Here is a 21,292-nt window from a genome sequence, read left to right on the forward strand (position 1 = left end):
TCTGCTTCAGAAGGCTGGATCTACAGCATTTCTCTACGCAACGTATTGGGTCAAACCCCAATGGAAGCAGCAAGTTTTTATAACAGCCAACAAATACGAGTTCATCATGTTGAGTCAGTCATAGACTACAAAATCTGGACTGACAAGATATCCCATTTCACCCCCAAATGCTAGGTTCCCCTCTCACCTGCATTTTATTAATGGGTTTAAGGACCGTGCCTTCATACTGCTTGCTGCTGACATCCTCGAAGACCACTGTTCTTTGTGGCAGTGCCTTTGAGGTCACAGCTTTCCACTAAGAAGGGCAGGGGTCAATCAGAGCATTAGGCTAATCAACCTTTTCTCCTACATTACAGAAAGATTCATAAAATTAAAAGTTTTAAAAACTCTGGTTAAAGTATGTTACATTCTAATATACTGAGGATACACTGAGAAAAATACAACAGAACGTTGACTAAGGAATCCCAGAGACTTGTCACGATGTCATTCCATAATTAAGTGTTCCAGTTATTAGTTTCAGAATCCTTAAGGCACAGGGACAGAGAATACAATGATCAAAAGCACCTATCCTCCTCCTTGACGTGTTTAGGGCAGGGTTTCCCACCTTATTGGCGTTTTTAATTTCCGCAGTCTTCTCCGTGGTCTTATTCTTCAACATCAGCGTGCCTTCGGGTAGCTTCTTCAAGCGAACAGCTTTCCGATTTCCTGGAGAATTCGCCTGCAAATATGGCCCTAAATATAAAAGGGTCTCCTGATAACTGTTGAAACTCTAACCAAATGCTTGAAAATTCTCTTTACATCACCTTGAAGAAATGCACAAAAAACTAATCAAAAGTAAATGAGGGATAAAAGTTAGAAGCTTTAATGCAGGGAAAGAAAGCAGGTGTTTTAACATAAGTGCTGTTCATGACATAAAACATCCCATCATGCTTTAAGTGATGTATAAAAATTTTGGGCGGAGTCAGTTGATTATCTTGGCCTCCGTACCATGAAAATGTCAGTGATGTTATGCTCCAAAAACTAACCCTCACAAGTCTGCATGTCTGTATAATTGTTTCTGCGGTAGAAATTTCAGACACAAGGTGAAGGCCTTCTAGGAGTAGAACCAAAGCTTTATTTCTGACCAACGATTGCGGGGAGAACAATGCGCACTTGGGTAGTGTCACACTTGTCTCCCTAGGCATTGTTTACACAGCCTTTATACACACATTTTAGTACAGGGCATAGCTTTTTTATCATTGGTTAGCGTGAGCAGAGCTCCTAAAAAGTATTTTTCCACTAGTTTCCGAAGAATCGCATTAATACAACGCTTACGCCCTGGTAGACGTGACAATCGGCGGCACGTCACGTTCTAACTGTGTGCAAGAGAAGAGGAAAGTGACCATCTGTCAGATGCCGGTGGCTCAGCCGCATCCCAACAGTTCCTGGATTCTCTTGCTCTCACTTCCACCTTTCTTATGCTCTGCTTGCACACGCAGACATGCTGTCATTTCAGCTTTCACATATTACTAATACATACATGCATCTAAAAACCTTAAAGCACCTAAAACCTTGAAAAACAATTTAAGAATACTCATTTCTCACACTGAAGGCTACCAGTTGCTCTATCATGATGAAATATATTTCCCTGACATGATTTAAATCAGCTGATAGGCAGGTGTCTTGCATGGGGGGGGAACTGCACCTTTATTTTCACTAACAAATTTAGAATTTCCTTCAATTACCAATGCATGCAGTATTAATTTTTGAAAATATTTCTGTACAATTGGTTTTCTTTGTAATCCTATGTAACTATGCATTTAAATACATTATTCTCAGAAGGGGTCCATAGCGGCAAGAAAGGTTAATAACCCCTTTCTTAAAGGGGTTAGGCAAATGCCAATAAGTAACTGAGTGGTCACATTGAACCCATCATTTGTATCTGGATGGGACTCAAACTTTCCAAGATTAATAATCCCTTGGACATATGAGGTCAAGGAATGATATAAAGAATGAAAACATTTACATTTAGCTGATGGCTTTTCTCCAAAGCGACTTCCAATGAACTCTATATAATGTTATCAGCCCACACCTTATTCACCAAGGTGACTTACACTGCTGGACACACTACCTACACTGGGTCACTCATCCATACATCAGTGGAACACACACACACACACACACACACACACACACACACACACACACACACACACACACACACACACACACACACACACTATGAAGGAACCTGAACAGCATGTCTTTGGAGTGTGGGAGGAAACCCATGCAGACAAAATGTAAAGTCCACACAGACTGAGTGGGGATCGAACCCACGTCCCCTTGCACCTCCCAGGCGCTGAGAGACACTCGCTGCACCACCGTACCACCCCAAACACATTGTGAACCATATACCATCACAGCATTTCAACCCATTCTGAAGTGGTACCTACATTTGCCTGATGCTTTTCTCCAAAGCAGCTTATGTTAAGCTACCTACTATTTACCCATTTATATGTTTTCCCCAAAATAATTTCTACTGTACTTAGCTTGTGAGTATTACACCAGAAAGAATAATTCAAACCAGCAACTGCCGAGTCCAAAGACAGCAGCTCTAACCATTACACAACCTGCTACTAAATTATTTAGGAACCATCAAAATTATGATGAATTCCCTTCAACACAACTTCAAACATGCATAAGTTATGGTAAAAAATGCTAAGTCCATATGGCAGCTTGTGGTGGCCCTACGGTCAGGACACAATGTCACGAGATTCTGAGTTACCTGCAGCTGGTTAATATAATGGTACTTCATAACTTTGGTTATACCTTCCCCACTCTCAAGTATTTGCAAAACTGGGCAATTTTATTGTCAATTACAAGAAGGGCAGGGCTGTGCTGATCTACAACGCCACACTCTCCTATAATTTACAGTAAAATTACTCAGTTTGACAAGTAATCGATAGTAGCAAGGCTTTTATCCTAGGAAACCATAAGAGTATTATGGAGAGAATCATGCTGTTAAAATCACGGTTCTGGAAAACTTGATAAATACTGTTTAACAATTGGCAACACTCAAGATGGTGCAGACACCGTATGTGCTGATGTCTGTGATGCTTCACCTATGCACAGTTTACTTTTTGCAGCATTCCAGTATGTGTGAATTTCTATGAAACTGGACTCCAGAGACTTTACAAAAAAGCCATACTACAGGTCTTAGTGTCAGCAATCCATCTTGTTCAAACTTCTTGCCAAGATTTTTTCTTTAGCAAAATGAATTGCATGGGTGTGTACGGTATACAACAGAAGTGAGTACACCCCTACTGATATTTGAATCTCAGTAATGAAAGGTGTACTGACTTTTGTTGCATCGACTTCCTACTGTTGGGCCTGAATTTTTAATATACTAAGTCTAAACGGTTAGTTTTTAATTTTACATAGGAGCAAATGCCATAATGTTCAACTTAGAAGTAATGCAATTACTGTAAGGTGATACAATTTTGAATCATTTGACATTTAAGTGACATTGCACAGTGAAATCACTTGTTGTATACTGTATAATAAACTGATTCCCCCCCATAATTTTAAGAAATACTGCTGGGTACACAGAGTAGTATACAGTGATAAATTATGACAGTCAGTGCACTGAGATGACAAACATTCCCATTTACAACAATGTCAAACCCCTTGGTGATTCTTATGAACATCCTTAAATGCCGGAAAGCAAAAAAAAACAAACAAAAAAAAAAAAAAAGGGTGAAAATGATGTACTCACACGAACGACCGTAAACTCCACTTCGTCCATAACATTGAGGTCAACCTCATCCAGGCTCTCCTTTGTCTCAAAGTGCAGGTTGTTCAGATGCTCTGATGTGATGGAACCACAATTATCTTTGATGCTCATTATGATGCCCTGTGGGTAGCGGTAGGGTGAGGTTAATAAACATCACCCCTTCTCCCCGAGCCATGAAAAAAGCATAGGTGAAGTGCTTTAATGCATGCAGGCCTCACCATTTCCCTGGTCTCCTTGGTGGACTGAAAGGTGTCTGGCCGCAGTGAAATTCTCGCAGCCCTCTTTCGCTTGGTCACCAGATCAGTCACCAGGCAGAACTGCACCAGGTCCCCTGACAGCAGGGTAACCCTGCAGTCCCTCTCTTCAAACGGGAGCTCCATTTCATTACCGAAAACGTTTGTTTGAATACACCCCACATAGCGACGGAAGGGCTCCTTCTCGACCTTTACATCAACCTGTGGGAAAGCAGAAGAACCCAGCTCTAAGTTTCTATAGCTTATTCAGTAAATGCAGAAAAAACTGACTTATATAAGGAGCAGTTCACAAAATCATTTTGAAATCCATCCATCCATCATCAATAACTGGTTTTCCAGTTCAGGGTCATGGCAGTCTGGAATCTCATCTAGAAACATAGCGTAAAAGGCAGGGTACACCTTGGAGAGTATCCCAGTGTATTCCAAGGATATCACACACTACAGGAAATTTACAAGTATAATTCCCAGGAAACATGTGGGCTACAGGAGGAAACCACAACACCCAGATGAAACCATCCAAACTCTGCAGAATAAGCAAGCTGAGCATCCAAATCAGAATCCAAAGCCCAAGAGTTGTGTGGTACCGGAGTTACTAGAGGCACCAGTGCGTTACTTATCATTGTGACGTCTCACAGAAATACATTGCTATGAAATTTGCCCCTATTTTCTCTATTTTGCAGCTTCTTGACACAAGTTTGATCAGATCTTTGTCAGTTCTAATTCCATATGAATGAAGCCTGTCAGAGAAAAAGTGCTACCAATATTTTTGGTAATTTTCTTGGTATGGAAGAAAATGAAACGAGCCATCATCGCTGTGAAAACATAATTGCCCCTTCACAATAATTAACTGGCTGCTCCCCTTATACCTGCAATAACTGCACCTAAATCCTTCCTATAGCTGATGACCTGGGTCTCACATCACTGAAATTCCTCAGTGCAAAACTGTTTTATCTAAGCAACATTATACTTGTTTAGCATCCAATTTTAGGTCTTTGCACAACATCTCAAAACAGACTTAGGTCAGGACTTACTAGGCCATTCTATAACTTCCTTTCCCCCCCCCCCACCCCACCACACCACAATTCAGATGTCGACTTACTTGTTTAGGGTTACTGATCTGCAGCATGACCCAGCTGCACTTCAGCTTCAACTCAAGACTGATAACCAGAAATTCTCCTTCTCAATTGTCTGGTAAAGAAAATTTGCAGAAGCAAAATATTCCCAGAACATGGCACTGTCACCACCATTCTTGGTAGAATGTTTTTTACTGTAAAACATTTTGATTTTTGAGAGAGTAGAAAAATTCTCTCCACCCAGAACCTGAGCAGCCACAGGACAATTGAACTCACTTGCCAGGCAGTTCAGAAAGACGAAGCAAGACAAAGACACTAGACAGGAACAGACCCCAGAAAGATTTGTCTTTTTTGGAGCGATGGTTCCAACAGGAGAGTTCAAGTGGGTTTTTATTGTCATTCCTCTGTATAGCTTGTATACAGTGGAACGAAATGTCGCTTCTCCGGGACCATGGTGCAACACAGAGCAGTACGCACAACGACATAAAAGTGCAAATACACAACAGTGAAACGAGTACAGGACAAGAGATACACAGGACATGGGCTGTAAATTGTAAACCGTTTTGTAGCATAGCAGCAAAAGAGTCTCGTAATAAGAAGCATCCGATGCAGCTTTGTAAAGCAGAGGCGTGCAGTGGTATTCAGTCATGCTGGGTTATTAGCCGTTTGACTTTGCCCCAATCATCTGGGCGTCTCCTCGATCAGTCCCGGCTGCCTTCCTTTATTTGGAAAGCGCATACATAATTCGTTTCAGGGTGTAAAAATAAACATGTCGGTACCTTTCTTGATTCTCTGAACTTTCTTCTTTACCAGTTTCGCTCTTTGTCTGCGAAGCAGAAGCAGCTAACATCCGACTTTTTGTTATCCTTATTTCGTTCAAGACAGCCCCATGCCTATACTACAACGGGTGTACACAAGGACCCAGTCCAACCAACCTCACCATGAAGCCACAGAGAACATCCAACATTGTGAGAGAAAATCGTATCTATTGTTTCTTTACTTTTTCTAAGGACCTTTATTCACTTTTGAACTATGAATTAGGGATTGTTTGTGGTTGCTGCAGAAATGTGGTGCGAGTGATAGGGCTGCGTCTGCAAGGAGACATTATAACCACACCTGGTCTGCTGCTGTGCAAAGATACGATAGCAACACCGCGTGAAGGAAACATTCCCGTGGGAAAGAGGGAACTAACCCCCACACCTCCACAAGAGGAACACACAAAGGAAGAAGTCATAAAGACTGAACTAACAGCTGTTACTAACCCCACCCCGTGGTGTACAAGTATCTGCATCCTGCTTGCCCTCGGTGTGACTCTCCCAGGAGGCTCACATTTTGCATTAAAGGCTTCTGTAACCTAAAGGAGAAGTTGATGTTGTTCTTTCCTACCACAACATACATCCCCACGACTCAAGATCGAGAAGCTCAACTTCCCTCCCAACCAACACAACCACTGAGTACCAACATGGGTATATCCTCAAGGCTGTAAAGTGGGCACCTCTCTTCGTCAGCATTTCGTTGAATTAGGCCCGTGACACCTCCAGAAGACGCAACGGTGCGGTCTGGCATCCCAGACCCAACCCCTTCCACACACGTTAGATGCCCTTCACCCTCAATGAATACCGCAACTCCACACTCTCAACTACCCCAATTTAACCACAGCTCCATACATACTCGCAAACGCACCACCTTCACAAACTCAAACCATCACAGATTGCCTCTATACTTGCCAGCAAAGAGTACAAGTGCACCACTCCACAGACTTAAACTAACCTCCTCAATTACCACCATCTGCCTCCCATTACTAGCCACCCGCCACTAATTTTACCACCACTACACACCTCCTTCCCACCTGTAAACCTAACTACCCTGCTCTCTTATCCATAGCCACTGACTTGCTTTCTCAGCAGTCTCAGACAGCTCCATCACTGCCACCCTTGCCAAGCAACTAACATCAAATTGCCCAACAATGACATAGCTGATTTAGCCAAAAACCCCGTAACACCTACCTCTACCGGTCTCACGTGAGCCGCCACTCACGGTCTCTTGCCTCTGCCATCCGATCGCCATACTTCAACAACTTCTGCTCGTATGCCTCCCCCAGCAGCATCCTCAAACGGCACCGTTAACTCTACAAAGTACGCGATCCGCTCACACTCTGAACACAACACCACGTGTGGACGCAATGAAGAAACCGCAATGACCTGGGGTACTTGGAGCTGTTTGCCAACATCAGCCAGCAGTTTCCTGCCTGCACAAATCCATTTGTTTTATCTATACCGCAAACAGGCAAAGAACTCGCCTCTTGCCGCTTGCTCTCAAAAACGCCTGCTAAACATCTAAGAACTTGATTACGGTGGAAAGTATAGCAGCCCTGTGCCAAGCTAACCTGCGCCCTGATAAAATGTGTCTCAGGATACCAACTTCAGATTTTGAGCGCATATTAATGAAGAGATGCTCTTTCCAGTGGTATAATTCTTTTTATGGTAGAACTTGTCACACATGAGCAATATGCATTTCAAATATAGGCATAAAATGATTTTTTTTTTTTCAATTTTAACATCTCACAAATGAGAATTTTATTTCTTTTAGACAAATATTTAGTCACAAAATAGTACTAAAGTACAACAAATGACCAATCTGGAAGATCTCATGTGCTTCAATGTGGCGATACAGCCAAAATTTCTCCAAAACACAATTTTTTTTTTCCCCGTTTTCAAACTATAAATTAATATTTATATATGCAACTGTGAGTCTTCTTTTACAGTAGACATCTCGTTACCCGAGAACTCCTCCAGAAAATTTCATGCACCTAGTGTGAATAGTTCAGAAGTAATGACTTATGAAACATCTTCTGCACCACTAGTTTTTGCTGTAAAATTAGCGTCACACCCCATTTTTAAAGCCCCCGAGATCTCAAAAACTAGTGAAGATATAAGGCTGAAATTTTGTACACCGTTTACTGGGAATAACATTAGACTACAAAGCAAATCAGAGATGCTCAGTCGGGGGGCCCCCGGTGATTTCACATGGCCTGACCCATAAGCCGCTCCAACAATGAACTTAATGTGACTCGCCTCCATCGCCCACACAGGTTGCCAGCGTGGCGTCCTCTTCTCCACCCCTTCCCAGTTCACCCGCTGACCCATGCTTAACTAACGCGACCTCCTTTCCACACCTCTCCTCCTCTTCCCGCTCCCGGGACCTACTCAACCACCGGCCGTCGCTCGTCTGCTTCCGGGGCAGCGCTCCACAACCGCCGCACACGGCCGGAGCCAAACCCCGCCCTCCCTCTCTGCACGTGTCCAACCGCGTCCAACAACATCAGCGCCCCTTTTGAGCTCTGGACCGCATCTCTGGGTTTCCGCCCCCTTCCCATCCTCACCGAGGGCACCACTTTTTTCACAAACCCATCTTTTGACTCTACCAGGGTCAGCTCCAAACCCACTTCCGCACACATATACTCGTCAACCAAACTTGTTACCGTCAGCTCCAACATGCCCTCACCATATAACTCTACGCTACTTCGACTGCGTGGCACTCCCAGCCACCTTCTTACCACCTTACTAATAACCCGCTCGAGCTTCTCAACCTCCCGGACAGAAAACTCATACACCGCGAGTGGCCACTTGATACGATTTCCCAGGGAAGAGGGACGGATCAGTGCTCTTGATACCTTTCTTGACCTACTCCATCTCTTAGCTGGATTTTCAAGAATGGATGTAATTACCTTCACATTACTACATAACGTCTCCTGCACCACCTTCCCACCAACGATCGAGAGACTCCTTGATTTTCTCGGCTTAACCTTCAACTTAGCCCGCTTCAAGTTATCGTCAAGTTTAGCCAACAGATGACGAGTACAAGGAACCGTAGCTGTAACCGTCGTCATGTCATCCATGAATGCTCTAATAGGGGTAGGGCGTCCCATCCCGCAGCCTCTCACCGCCAACAACCCATTTGGAAGCCCTTATAACAACTTCCACTGCCATTCTAAAGCCAATGACGAATTTGTACATCCAGCCCTGATTTCATATATCTTGCACATGCAGGCGTCACTTCTGGGTGTCACAACAGGCTTGTTTATCAGTACTTTTCTACTTAGTTCAGTTCCCTCCGTCTGGGGCAGGTACATGACGCATTCTAAGAGCAGGTTTTAATTTTAAAGCATTTATAATCATCAAGGCCTATGTTCAGGTCATGTTTAGATCAGATTTTAACACCACACGAGATGTCACAGGCCCATGTCAACCAGAAAGCTGTTTTTAATTCAACCCACAAAGAAAAAAAAAAAATTCTTCCAGAAGTCTTGAGACAACCAGATGCTTTTTGCCAAATTGTAGATGAAATTTCACATTTTTTTTTAGCGAGTTACTTTTTCCATCTTGCCACGCTCCTGTGCATCTCATTTTTGTATAATGTCTTTATTGTATAGTCATGAACACCAACTTGAGCTGAAGCAAGAGTGGCCTGCAGTTCCCTGTATTTGTTCTGGGGATCTTAAGTTGTTTACTGATTTTTTTTGTGTTGTTCATTGAGAGATTTTGACGCGACAGCCACCGCGGGAGACTCACCACAGTTCTTAATGTTCCCCATTGGAAAAATATAGCTGTGACAGGGGGGCGCGATGGCACAGTGGGTTTGACCAGGTTCTGCTCTCTGGTGGGTCTGGGGTTTGAGTCCCACTTGGGGTGCCTTGCAATGGACTGGCGTCCCGTTCTGGGTGTGTCCCCTCCCCCTCCAGCCTTACGCCCTGCGTTGCCGGGTTAGGCTCCGGCGACCCCGTACGGGACAAGCGGTTTCAGAAAGAATGTGTGAGCGGTGATGATCGTTTGGAACCTCAGAAATGGCCGTGTAACTTTATCCAGACTGATGAGAACCAGCACGTTTATCCCAAAGTCTTCAGAGATTTCTTTTAAGCGTCACATGACATGATACGATATTCCTCCGAATCTCTGTGTTGGCAGCTTGACTTTTGCTCGTAAGAATTTAAGTAGCAGAAAATGACATTTAACAGGGTTGCCCCTTAATTATTTCCATTAAAGTTAGGGAGCACGTACAATTGCACATTTTGTTACCTTCCACATGAAGAATATGACATATAAACCAAAATTTGTCACTTTGTTCTCCCTCTTAGGCTCCATTCATATACTACTTAAACTGAAAAATGAACTGATCAAATTAAATGTCAAAAAGGTGCAAAAAGAATAACTTTAAAAAAAAAAAGGGGGGTAAATATCTTCAAAGCACTGCAAATTACCATGGTGATGGGTGACCTTGACAAAGGGGGATGCAAGCACATACCTTCAAAATTTTAAGTGTTCAACATCTGATTCTGCTTTCTTTTCACTGACAAGTTCAGTTGTTTCAAAAGAAAATAATCCATAACCAAAACATAATTGTTAAAGGTTCAACCTGAAAATCAATCTCAGCTGTATTAAGAAACACTGGGCAGTCAAATGAACAGTGAAATGTTCATTGACTGCAATACATTTATTTCAAGGTTTATTTCATCACTTGGAAAGTTATAATAAAACCTACAGTTTTGGGCAGAGGATGAAAAAGGAAGCGACTGTCCGTTTGGTCATCAATCCTGGCAGTTTTTGCTACCAATCAAGGTCATAAAACATTTGCACAAAAAATGCCCAGCTGGACGACTGAATGAACATCAGACTCAAACCACATGAGCTACAAATCTCCTCTTTTCTCTCTAAGAAGAAGTTATCACTTTGGATTCACTAAATATTCAATAAATATGTGGTAACTTCAGGCATATTTCTAATTATAAATCATGAATATTGCTTTCAGATGAATAGATTAACAGTTTTCTACCACAGAAACGTACATGTTACGTTAAGCCCAGTTGCCACTTTACCACCTTTAAGAATATTCATAAACAATAATTCTATTACAAAGACATGGTCTCCACACACACACATCATCTGAAACCGCTTGTCCCATACGGGGTCGCGGGGAGCCGGAGCCTAACCCGGCAACACAGGGCGCAGGGCCAGAGGGGGAGAGGACACACCCAGGACGGGACGCCAGTCCATCGCAAGACACCCCAAGCGGGACTCGAACCCCAGACCCACCGAAGAGCAGGACCCGGTCCAACCCACTGCGCCTTCGCGTCCTCTTGAAGATACGGTGAAAAATGGAAAAGTTTTTTGGTTTCATGGGCAGCCATTAATAATCACCACGAACAATTCTTTCTGATCCAATGCATTACAGGGAAATCTAGAGTATACTGCTTACAGTCCCTGTACAACTGAACTTGTCATTGAAAGGAAAAAAATCTGGTGTGTGATGTCCAAATTTAGTAATAACGGAATAGAAATTGCTAAGCATAGTAACTGGTAATATTTCTTCGTGATATGTTTTACAGTTGTGTGCTAGTTATGAAGTGGAAAAATCACTGTGGAACAGGCTGTACCAGGCACCAGGTCCAGATGGCCTGATAGCGGGCCTGCTTGCGTACCAAGACCATGTTATCACAGGCAGATGTTCCTCCCCTGCCTGCGAGCAAGGTCAGTTTGAGAGATGGGGGGGGGGTTGGATGTTTCTGCCTTTGGATCAAAATGTTTTGAGAACAAGGAGAATGGAGAATTACCAAGACCAGAGCGGGCGCACCTGATGTAACGCCTACATATGCATTATGTATGAGGTGGCCAATTAAAGAAGTGCGATGGGGAACAATCGGGGAAGGCGCCCAACTTCCAGGGCTCTCCCGTTGGCCGATGTTGCCGTGCGAAGTTTGTGCGTCTGAGTATATCTTTCAAGGTCTCCTATGGCTCAAGGGGAAAGAGGAAAATTTCTTCCACGGGTCCGAGCGCCAATTGTCTTAAACGTTTGTAGTTGGACACGATGCACGCGGCTTTCCGTGGTTCTGATGAATAACCTGTTGCCTGAAACCTCACCTGATGGTTGCTGAAAACCGTGACAACTCCCTGGAAGATCTCGCTATCCATTTCTTCCGTGCCTCCTGGTGCAATCATTACATCCGTGGCACATTCTTTACCCTGAGGGCACCAACATGTTGTCAGATGAGAAAGGGATCACAATAAAATGCATCTGCAAAGATGTTCTTTTCTTTAGTGGACAACAACCTAAATGCCAAGCTCGGCGAACAACCGAAAACCTCGACCATCAACCCGATCTACGAAGACCACCAATATTCTCTATGATCTTCAACAGTGTGAAACATTTGGAAGATGACTGCCAAAACAAGAGGACATTTTGGGAGACGTTCAAACGCTTGTAAAAGACATTACTTTAGGGACTTCAACATTCAGTTCCCAGGTGCGCGTCCTTTACGACGACACTAAACCTGAATTTACGGGCAGCAGGATCACAGATTAAGAACGAGCATCAGTCGCACAAACCTTGTCCTTGTAGAGAGTGAACCGGACCTTCACCCCTGGGATCATGTGTGCACAATCTCCCCAGAAAGCTTCGAAACTGAAGGAGAACTTCTTCAGGTCGTTTCGCTCAATGAAACCATAATTACTCTGAGAGGAAGCATGTCATGTCACAGGAGATGATGAAACAGTGAAGGGCAGTAATAGGGAAGCTAAGAATCGCGCTCAATGTTTCCGAAAGAAAGATACAGCAGGAGCTGTGAAAAGTATCAGCTACTCACACCCACGAATGAGATGACTCCTTCAAATCGTCCAGGTGGTGGTCTTTGACACAAGAAAAAGTGGGACAGGGAAGAAAAAAAAATAATAATTGTGAGTTCTCTTAGTTAATTACTTGCAAACAACCCAACAAAAGCTAGAATTTGAGAGATGGGACAATATTTGTGGGCGGCACGGTGGCACAGCGAGTAGCACTGCCGTCTCACAGCGGCTGGGTGGTGTGAGAAAACGTGGGTTTGATCACTGCTCGGTCTCCGTGGAGTTTGCATGTTCTTGGGGTGCTCTGGTTTCCTCCCACACTCCAAGGACATGCTGTTCAGCTTCACCCACAGTGTGTGAGTGACAGAGAGAGTGTGTTCCACTGATGTACGGCTGAGCGACCCACTGTTAAGTAGCGTCTCTAGCAATGTAAGTCACCACGGTGAACAGGGTGTGTGGGCTGGTAACACTACATAGAGTTCATTGGAAGTCGCTTTGGAGAAAAGCGTCTGCTAAGTGAATAAATTTAAATGCACGATGGCTTAATAGGAAAACATTTCTGCTCCACACTCCAGCCGAGCCGGTGGCGGCAATGTACTCTTCACCGGTCTGTCGATGGTCATTCCGACTTGTGTGTCTGTTGTTCTTCTAACCTTCTCGGGCAGTGGTTTCTGCCCCAAAATGAATTTTACTATTCACTGAAACCTGTAAGGCTTACATCATTCCTAACCGTACTTAGATCATAAGTCGCAGTTCTGAAATTCACGCCTCGCTACTTTCCGCTCTACGTAGAACCTGGAATGGTAACACATACAATGTTGATTTCTAAAGTTGACTTAAGCCTCATTTTTGGTTGCACCTTGGACAGTGATTTGAAACATATCTTGGTCATTTATTGGATCCCAGTAAACGTCTGTTGAAATTCAAAGCGTGATTAACGCAGCCCTTAACGATTAACGGGTTTAGTTTGCACTTCGTACATTTCCTTAATTGAAGACGCCACTTACAAGTATAAAAATGTTCATCTTAACGAAATTAAACAAAGTTGTGGCTCTTAAGAGGTTTCTCCTCTCTCCTGTATATTTTCTACGGTCATTTCAATTAAGTTTTCTTTACGTGATTAATAATCAGAATAATCGGTACTCGGCTATTAAAATAATTACAACATAACTGAAACGCCAGGGTTGGACTTAAAGACAGTTCTCTATAAATCAACTGCCTCAAATATCCATGAGCTGAAGCTATTCTTTAACGAGACCGACAAACAAGTCCTTCAAGTTATAGCTGCCAAGAGGCGTTTGTTGCACATGCAAGAACACTATGATTCGGCGACTTTTTCATTAGAAATCCTCTAAACGTCGGCCGCAATATTTATACAAAGTAATATCTCACTTAAGGATACATTTACGCATTAAGATTCAGTGATGACTAGATGGTCATATGTGTAAAACCATAGGATTGTGAAGGGTTTCAAGGTTTTTTTTTGTTCTTTTGGAATCACCTATTAAAAAAACCTCTCCAAGATAAAAATTTTTTAAAAAAAGACAACTGAAGGTCAAACAATAATACAGAACACAGGCTAGAGGTCATATTTCCAAATAGGATCCATTGGTTTCAGCTAATAAACTGGCAACCACAGAGACCCCCCCCCAATTTCTAGCCAGCAGCCAAACCGTCTCATCTGAAACATTTTAAATTCTGGAGTGAAACATGAAATCTGATCAACTACGTAAGAAATTAAGGCAGGCGCTGAAAATCCTCTTTTTAAGTTAAATGGAGAAATGCGCTTGCGTTCTGTTTCAAATGTGCAGCCGGATGAAGCGAAAGACTCGATTTACTTGGTGGCGCCGCTTGGAGCCAGCGGTGCAGATGACGACTTCGTGCGGTTTTCCCGGCGTCCCTTCGGCCAGGCGCGTCTCAGAATCCTGCCATCAACTGGACCGCCGGGTTTGGGTGCGGAGGGCCTCGCTCCCTAAAGAGAGGACAGAGCAGCAATTCCCACTTTCAATGAACTCACACACATCAGATCCCCCTCCTGCTGCAGCATCCTAACCCTACACCGATACAGTACCATTAAGGCACTTATCACTTATGCAATAAGAACTCTGCTGCATAAATCACTGCAAAAGCTGCAGGTCCTCTTGTTCAATGATGCTGGCTAAAAAAAAAAAGGATCAGAACATCCACGGACAGTTTAAACTCGAGACGAACCACTCCTGTACGAACTGCTTCGGCGGTAACCCTTCGTACTCGCCGAGACGTACATCCGCCGCTCATGCTGACCGACGGTAGTTTTCCCCACTTACGAATATTATCGTCCGCTCCCTTGTAGAATAACATATATACCTACGAGATGCAGTGTCAGGGAAGCCTGTCTTCGGAGTTGCCTCCCAGCGTGCTGCTTGTAGCGACACTTGGAACAAATAACGCGTCGGACTGCGTGTCCCTTCGAACCAACATCCACAAGAATCCAAGACTCTCTCTCTCTCTCACATGCACGCACACACACAGAGATAAAGGCCTGCAACCGCCCGTCCCGAGCGAGGTCGCCGCCACGAGCCGAAGCCTAACCCATCAACACAGGGCGCAGGGATGAGGGGAAAGGGGACTAACCCCGGACGGGACGCCAGTCCGCCGCAAGGCACCCCAAGCGGGACTCGAACCCCAGACCCACCCCACAGCAGTCCCCGGCCAAACCTGCTGCGCCACCGCGCCCCCCCCTCATAATGAACTCGCTTTCATTAATCGCCTGTCCTCGCCAGGGTCCCGGCAGTCCTTATCGCAGAGTCCCTGGCCGCAAGGTTAGGAGAGGTATACCCAGGATAGGCTGCGACGCAGCCCATCACGGAGTCGCCACCCAACCCCTAACCCCACACAAAAACAGGAAACGTAGTCAGCACTCAACCTGAAACATCATTGGACCGTGAGAGGAAAGCCACCCAGACAAGGGGGGTAGAACATAAACTCCACACAGAACAATCTGGATTCAAACCCAGGTGGCGAGTACCCGCTGCACCACCGTGCCGCTCAGCAAAGCGACAAGTTTCGGTTTCCCTACAGCCACATGCCATGGTGACTCGAAGCGATCGGAGGAGTGGGACTCGACAAACGTCCGCAGCACCACCGTCCTCCTCCAGCAGGGTCACGTCCCACATCATCATGGCACGATTCGGGAAGCGAAAAGAGCCCCGCAGCAGGCGCGTCCCCAGCAGGTCCTCATCCGGGCCTCCTCCGGACGAACGTCCTCCTGCCTTGCGGAGCGCTACCCCCTGCGTGCACCTGACCTATCCGCTCAGAATTAACGGCATGAACACCGAGACAGGATTAATTCAACGATCGCGCTCGTACCGAACCCGCACAAAATACTATTTATTATTATATAACCAGCAGCAGGTGCTCAATTACCTCACGCGAGCGTCCCGGAGGGAGCGGGACTCCGATCGTCGCGTGCTCCCCGATGCGTCCTGGACGGAAACCCAAATCCCGGGGGTGTCTCTCTGCTGCCCACTCGCATTCTTCTCCGGCTCTGTCCGCCACGGCGAACTGGTGAAACTCCCACGGCGGGTCCACCATGTCGGTCGCCGTGGGCCTGTACTTTCTGTCGTCTAGTCTTCTCTCGGCCGGCCCGAACTCTGTGTCGATCATCGTGGCGTAGTCCTGCCGGCGGAGCGGCCGTGTTACATTATTATTAAACCCGGGACGCGGATACTCCTCAAACCTGCTGGAGAAATAAGCGTCCCGCAACCACCCGCCACGATCCGGCGGCGGCGGCGGCGGCGGCGGCGGCGGCGAAAGTTCCGACCGATCATACAGGAACCGAGGAGCGCGAGCGTGCGGAGGGAATGCCATTTCCCCCGCTTTTCGACGACTACCGCGAATCATCGCAGTAGTCAGTGGGAAAGACAACGATTTAATGCAAAGAAAACACAGTCGTGTTACTTAACAGGATCCAAAAAGTTTTCCTCGCGCGTATCTAAACATTGGCTACGCGGCTCCACGCGACGCGAACCTCAGCAACTGCGACAAAATCCCGCGGCTCCTCCCCCTCAAAGATATTCTGTGCGCCACCAGGCTAGCTAACGCTCCGTCCGTTTTCGTCCTCGGTCTCCTAAAAGAGAAAGCGATTGTGCACGTTAAAAACAAAAAAGATAAATACGCTTTAAAACACGAGTTAGTACGCAATCGGTGGAGTTGCGGTGTTTTTAAAAATTTGTTTTCAGACTCAAATGCATTTTTTTCTCCGAGTGTAGTCGTTTTGAGGGTATTCGCACAGACCCCTTTCCGTTTAAACTGAATTCGAAACAAAGGCTGTAGTTGACGGTGCCGCATTCTGCAAAGATACGCCGCTTTATATAAATGTGTCAAAGTGGCGGCGCGAACGCGGTTCCGTCAGTCGTCCGTTCGGCTGCGGTGCAGCACCTGTCCTCAGCTCACTGGGATGTTTAGGCTACGGATTTATAGTGATGACTGGCCAAATTAACATTTCATTCGGGTTATTTCTATAACTAAACATTTTTCTTCTATTGATACAACGCACTCCATCGTATTTTTCTCCGAGATGTTACGTCGCTTTGGAGAAGCGTCTGTTAAATGAATAAATGTGATTTATTGTTTCATCATCTTCAAATTTATGACATTCAAGTTCATGTTACGTTCTCCACTGAGGTCAGGCATGTGGGATAACTTTTTCTACTGAATACCCAATGCACATATTAACCGTATATCAAGAAGTGGCAACCTTACATTGACTTTGCATGAGCACATTTGGCCACCCTACCGGGTGTCTGAGAGCATCAGATGTTTGACATGTCCCACCCGGTCTCACAAGGATTGAGCTGCAATCAGTTGTAGTTTCCTACATCTATGGGGAGATGCCATGGATGTCCCATCAAATGAAGTGCAACTCAAAGCAACATTTGCGTGGTCTCCAAAGCAAGGATGGGTTTGGCAATCCCTTCGTCTATCCATGCAAAGTCTACGCTGTACCCTCATCTCCCCTCCTTTTTTTCCATCTTAGATAAAACCAACTGTTGATTTGTAAGCCTTCCTGCTGGAGTATCTACATATGCTCACTGGCCACTTTTTTAGAAACACCTGTACAGCTGCACATTCATGCAATTATCCAATCATCCAGTCTTGGCAGTTGCGCAATACAGCTCATGCAGACATGGGTCAAGAGCTGCAGTTAATGTTCAGATCAAACACCAGAACGAGGAGAAATTGTGATCCAAGTGACTTTGAGCAGGGTATGGTTGTTAGTGTTAGATGGGGTGGTTTGAGTGTTTCAGAAATTGCTGATCTCCTGGGATTTTCACTCACAACAGCCTCTAGAGTTTAGCTACACATAATGGTGCGAAGAACAAAAAACATGCAGTGAGCAGCAGTTCTGTGGGTGGAAACACCCTGTTGATAAGAAATGTCAGAACAGAATGGCCAGACTGGCTGGCGCAGACGAGAAGCCAACGGTAACTCAAATACTGCCTGAGTGCTTGCAGTAATCTACATAACTCTGACATGAGATGTAAAACAAGAAAAAAAAAGAAAAACCAGCTGTGGGATGTTAAGAGTAGCACAGTACCAGCAGAGGAACTAAGGAAACAGAGGTGTCTCAGTCTTTTTTCCTCAAGTGTTTGCATTATTTTGTATTTATTTACTTAGCAAACACTTTTCTCCAAAGGAACTTCCAATGAACTCTATGTAGTGTTGTCAGCCCACACACCTTATTCACCATGGTGACTTACACTGCTAGATACATTACTTACAATGGGTCACTCATTTATCCCTCAGTGGAACACACTCCCTCTGTCACTCACACACTACAGGGAAACTTGAACAGCATGTCTTTGGAGTGTGGGAGGAAACCAGAGCACCCAGAGGAAACAGACAGAACACGCAAACTGCACATAGACTGAGCAGGGATTGAACCCACATCCTCTTCCACCACGCAGGTGCCGTAAGACAGCAGCACTACTCACTGAGCCACCATGCTGGTGTTATTTTTTTCGGGTTGATAAAGTCCCGCACCGGCCGGCCGGAGCCCGTGTCTGTATTATGTCAGCTTGCAGCGACTCCCCGAATGGTGCGAAACGACTACCTTCTATTCAGTTTTTTTACACCCACAATCACGTAATGAAAACCGTTTTTGTTTTTATTGCACGGTTCATTAGTTCCTGGGACCTTGTCTGGTACTCTGCTTATCTTAACAACCCACAGCTGGTTTTTCCCTCCTTTATTTCCCCTTCATGTTTTATACCTCATGTCTGAGTTATACCATTTATAGGTTACTGACAGCTCTGCCCTTTGCTCTACATAATACGCCAAGATACATTTTACCGCATGCATAGTAAGTTCAAGGACAGTTTAAAAGGTAATGTTAGTTTTATAAATTCTCCTCTCACAGGGTCAGGAATTTTGGAATTTGGATTCTACATTATATCCCGGCTTTTCTTGCAGCTGAGCTATTACTCGGCTTTGGTTCCGTACGTCTCAGAATTCAAGCATTAAAAATAACTCCCTAACAGGTAAAATTTTTGAAATACAATAAAACAAATTTAGGGTACCTATGCAGCGGCGATGTTCCTTTAGTTTACTTTGTGAAATTAAATGGCGTAAAAACTTTTTGAGATTGTATTCCACAATTCGGTTAATTTTGTTTTAAATGGGATAAATTGTGAAATTCATAGTCAAAATTCTAATCTAGGCCGAGTAATAAAATGCTCAGTAAAAGAATCATATCCTGTGACATTCAAGGACCAGGTACACCTACCCGTGGCCTGCAGGCAAGTATGAATAATGTCAATGACTGAAAATAACTGCCCAAAAGTCAAGACCTTTTAATCAACTTTACCTTCTTGTCTTGACAAACAGCAGGACTAGATTTTAGCAGAAAAAGCTTTTTATTTAGTCAGATGAAGTTGCACAACTTCAGCTTTAATTCAGAAAGATAGAACATTGTAGTAGATGAACAATATATGAATATATAAGGATATCTCAACTTACAGCAACTTCCAAGATGAACATTGCATGATATCTGCAATTTCTTCTCTACATAAGTGAACATTAACATGTCCAAATACTATAATTTTTTTTTTTTTCAAGGAAAAAAAGAAAAAAGCTAGTAACTTAAAATTTCTGCTTAGCAAAGAATGCAATTCAGGAACTAAGGAATTCAAATTATTGCCGTGAGACCTTGGTAGAGCTGACACACTTGATGCTTCCATCCGATTCATCCATTTCTTTGGTAGGCTAATTGACACCCTTAAGTGTTCTCATTCTCAACAGATTTTACACTTTTCTCAAGTCAGTCAGACATTAGACACGATCATTCGGGTTTCTTGTAGCCCTTCAATATATACACGCTTAAAATGTCTTTTCTTCAGTCAGCATTCTTTTTTCCCCAACCTTCAATCATCACATAACTGAATAAAGTCACAAGCTCATTTTTTATTTACCAAGGCATAACATTTGTCCTTTTTTTAAAGGCAATATTTGTGCTAAGAAATAATATATTATGAACCTTGCAAGTCAATGCTTTTCAACTGGTATAAAATAAATACCCAGAAGTAACATAAAGGTCTATTCAGGCTATGTTACTCATCCCTTACTTATTGAATCCTCTGGACAAAAACAAAAAAAGTAGGCAACAGTTGTACTGAACCAAGAGCTGCAGCTGCAATAACAGCAAACCCTCCACAATTCCCTCTATAAAGGATTCCCCTGCCAAGCTCATAAGTCAGATTAACATCATCTTGGTGTACGTGTACAACTAGGTAAGATTGATTCATATTATAAACTTAGTTTTTAAGGACAAATGCAAATGTTCTTTGATAAAATGAATGGAAAAAAGCGCAATCTTGTCACTTCTGAAGTTATCATTGACAAAGAAAAATGGAAACATAAGTCTGAAGAAGTTTTTTTCTTCTCTTAAGAGAAAACATTCTCTGCCCACCTCTCATCTAAATCGTGAAGCAGTGCTTCCTTTCAGGTGAAATGCTTCATATGTGTTATAAGCACTGGTAGACAATGAGTGTAACAGCCTAATTTGTTTACCCACCCCCAAATACACTCAGTCATACGGGCTGAAGTCTCTTTCTAGGTTCTCAGATTCGTCGTCTTCAGAGAAGAAGTCGTCTTCATCAATGTCGTCTTCATCATAGTCCTCGTGCCATTCTGGGACGTACTCGTCATCGTACTGGTCGTCATCCTCCTCACCATCTCCACCATCCTCCACTGTGTTGTTGTTGTTGTCAGAATCACCAGTGTCTGAACCACCATCTGACTTCACCCTGAGCCAGGGGTGAAACCAAGATCAGCTGCTTTTCAATGAAACATCATGCGACAAGACGGCAATCACAAAAACGGTTTTCAAATTTACCGTAACTCAAATGCAGACTTTGAAAGGAATAATCAAACCAATGATGACTGTAGAATTGAAAGTGATTCTCTTAATACTTCTGTTATGATACATGATAAATTCTCTCTAAGCTCAACTAAAAAAAAAGTAATACAGGTAGAGAGCACTTTTGATCCATACTATGAATCTGCACCGGTATGACTGAACTGGACAATGACCGCAAATGT

The 21,292-nt window shown here is 44.0% G+C and overlaps 2 protein-coding genes across 6 annotated transcripts in view; both read right to left on the reverse strand.

Moving 5' to 3' along the window:
- The window catches only part of LOC108918048 (uncharacterized), a 28,981-nt gene extending 12,238 nt beyond the window's left edge, over positions 1-16,743 (reverse strand). For 3 of the 4 annotated variants that reach the window (XM_018724939.2, XM_018724937.2, XM_018724942.2), the window contains exons 1-9: positions 16,118-16,743; positions 14,551-14,684; positions 12,736-12,778; positions 12,479-12,604; positions 12,014-12,115; positions 3,991-4,227; positions 3,755-3,892; positions 605-718; positions 188-295 (exon numbers count right to left, since the gene is read on the reverse strand). In XM_018724939.2, coding sequence (XP_018580455.2) covers positions 188-295; positions 605-718; positions 3,755-3,892; positions 3,991-4,227; positions 12,014-12,115; positions 12,479-12,604; positions 12,736-12,778; positions 14,551-14,684; positions 16,118-16,594 — 1,479 coding nt within the window. In that variant the 5' untranslated portion in view covers positions 16,595-16,743. The remainder of the gene's footprint in view (positions 1-187; positions 296-604; positions 719-3,754; positions 3,893-3,990; positions 4,228-12,013; positions 12,116-12,478; positions 12,605-12,735; positions 12,779-14,550; positions 14,685-16,117) is intronic. The other variant, XM_018724941.2, reaches the window with a different exon arrangement.
- Positions 16,744-19,627: 2,884 nt separating this feature from the next.
- Positions 19,628-21,292, reverse strand: part of cul9 (cullin 9) — a 34,348-nt gene continuing 32,683 nt past the window's right edge. For both annotated transcript variants that reach the window (XM_018725003.2, XM_018725002.2), the window contains one exon: positions 19,628-20,997. In XM_018725003.2, the coding sequence (XP_018580519.2) occupies positions 20,778-20,997 (220 nt within the window). In that variant the 3' untranslated portion in view covers positions 19,628-20,777. The remainder of the gene's footprint in view (positions 20,998-21,292) is intronic.

This window comes from Scleropages formosus, chromosome 8, assembly GCF_900964775.1.
Source record: "Scleropages formosus chromosome 8, fSclFor1.1, whole genome shotgun sequence".
Lineage (NCBI taxonomy): Eukaryota > Metazoa > Chordata > Actinopteri > Osteoglossiformes > Osteoglossidae > Scleropages > Scleropages formosus.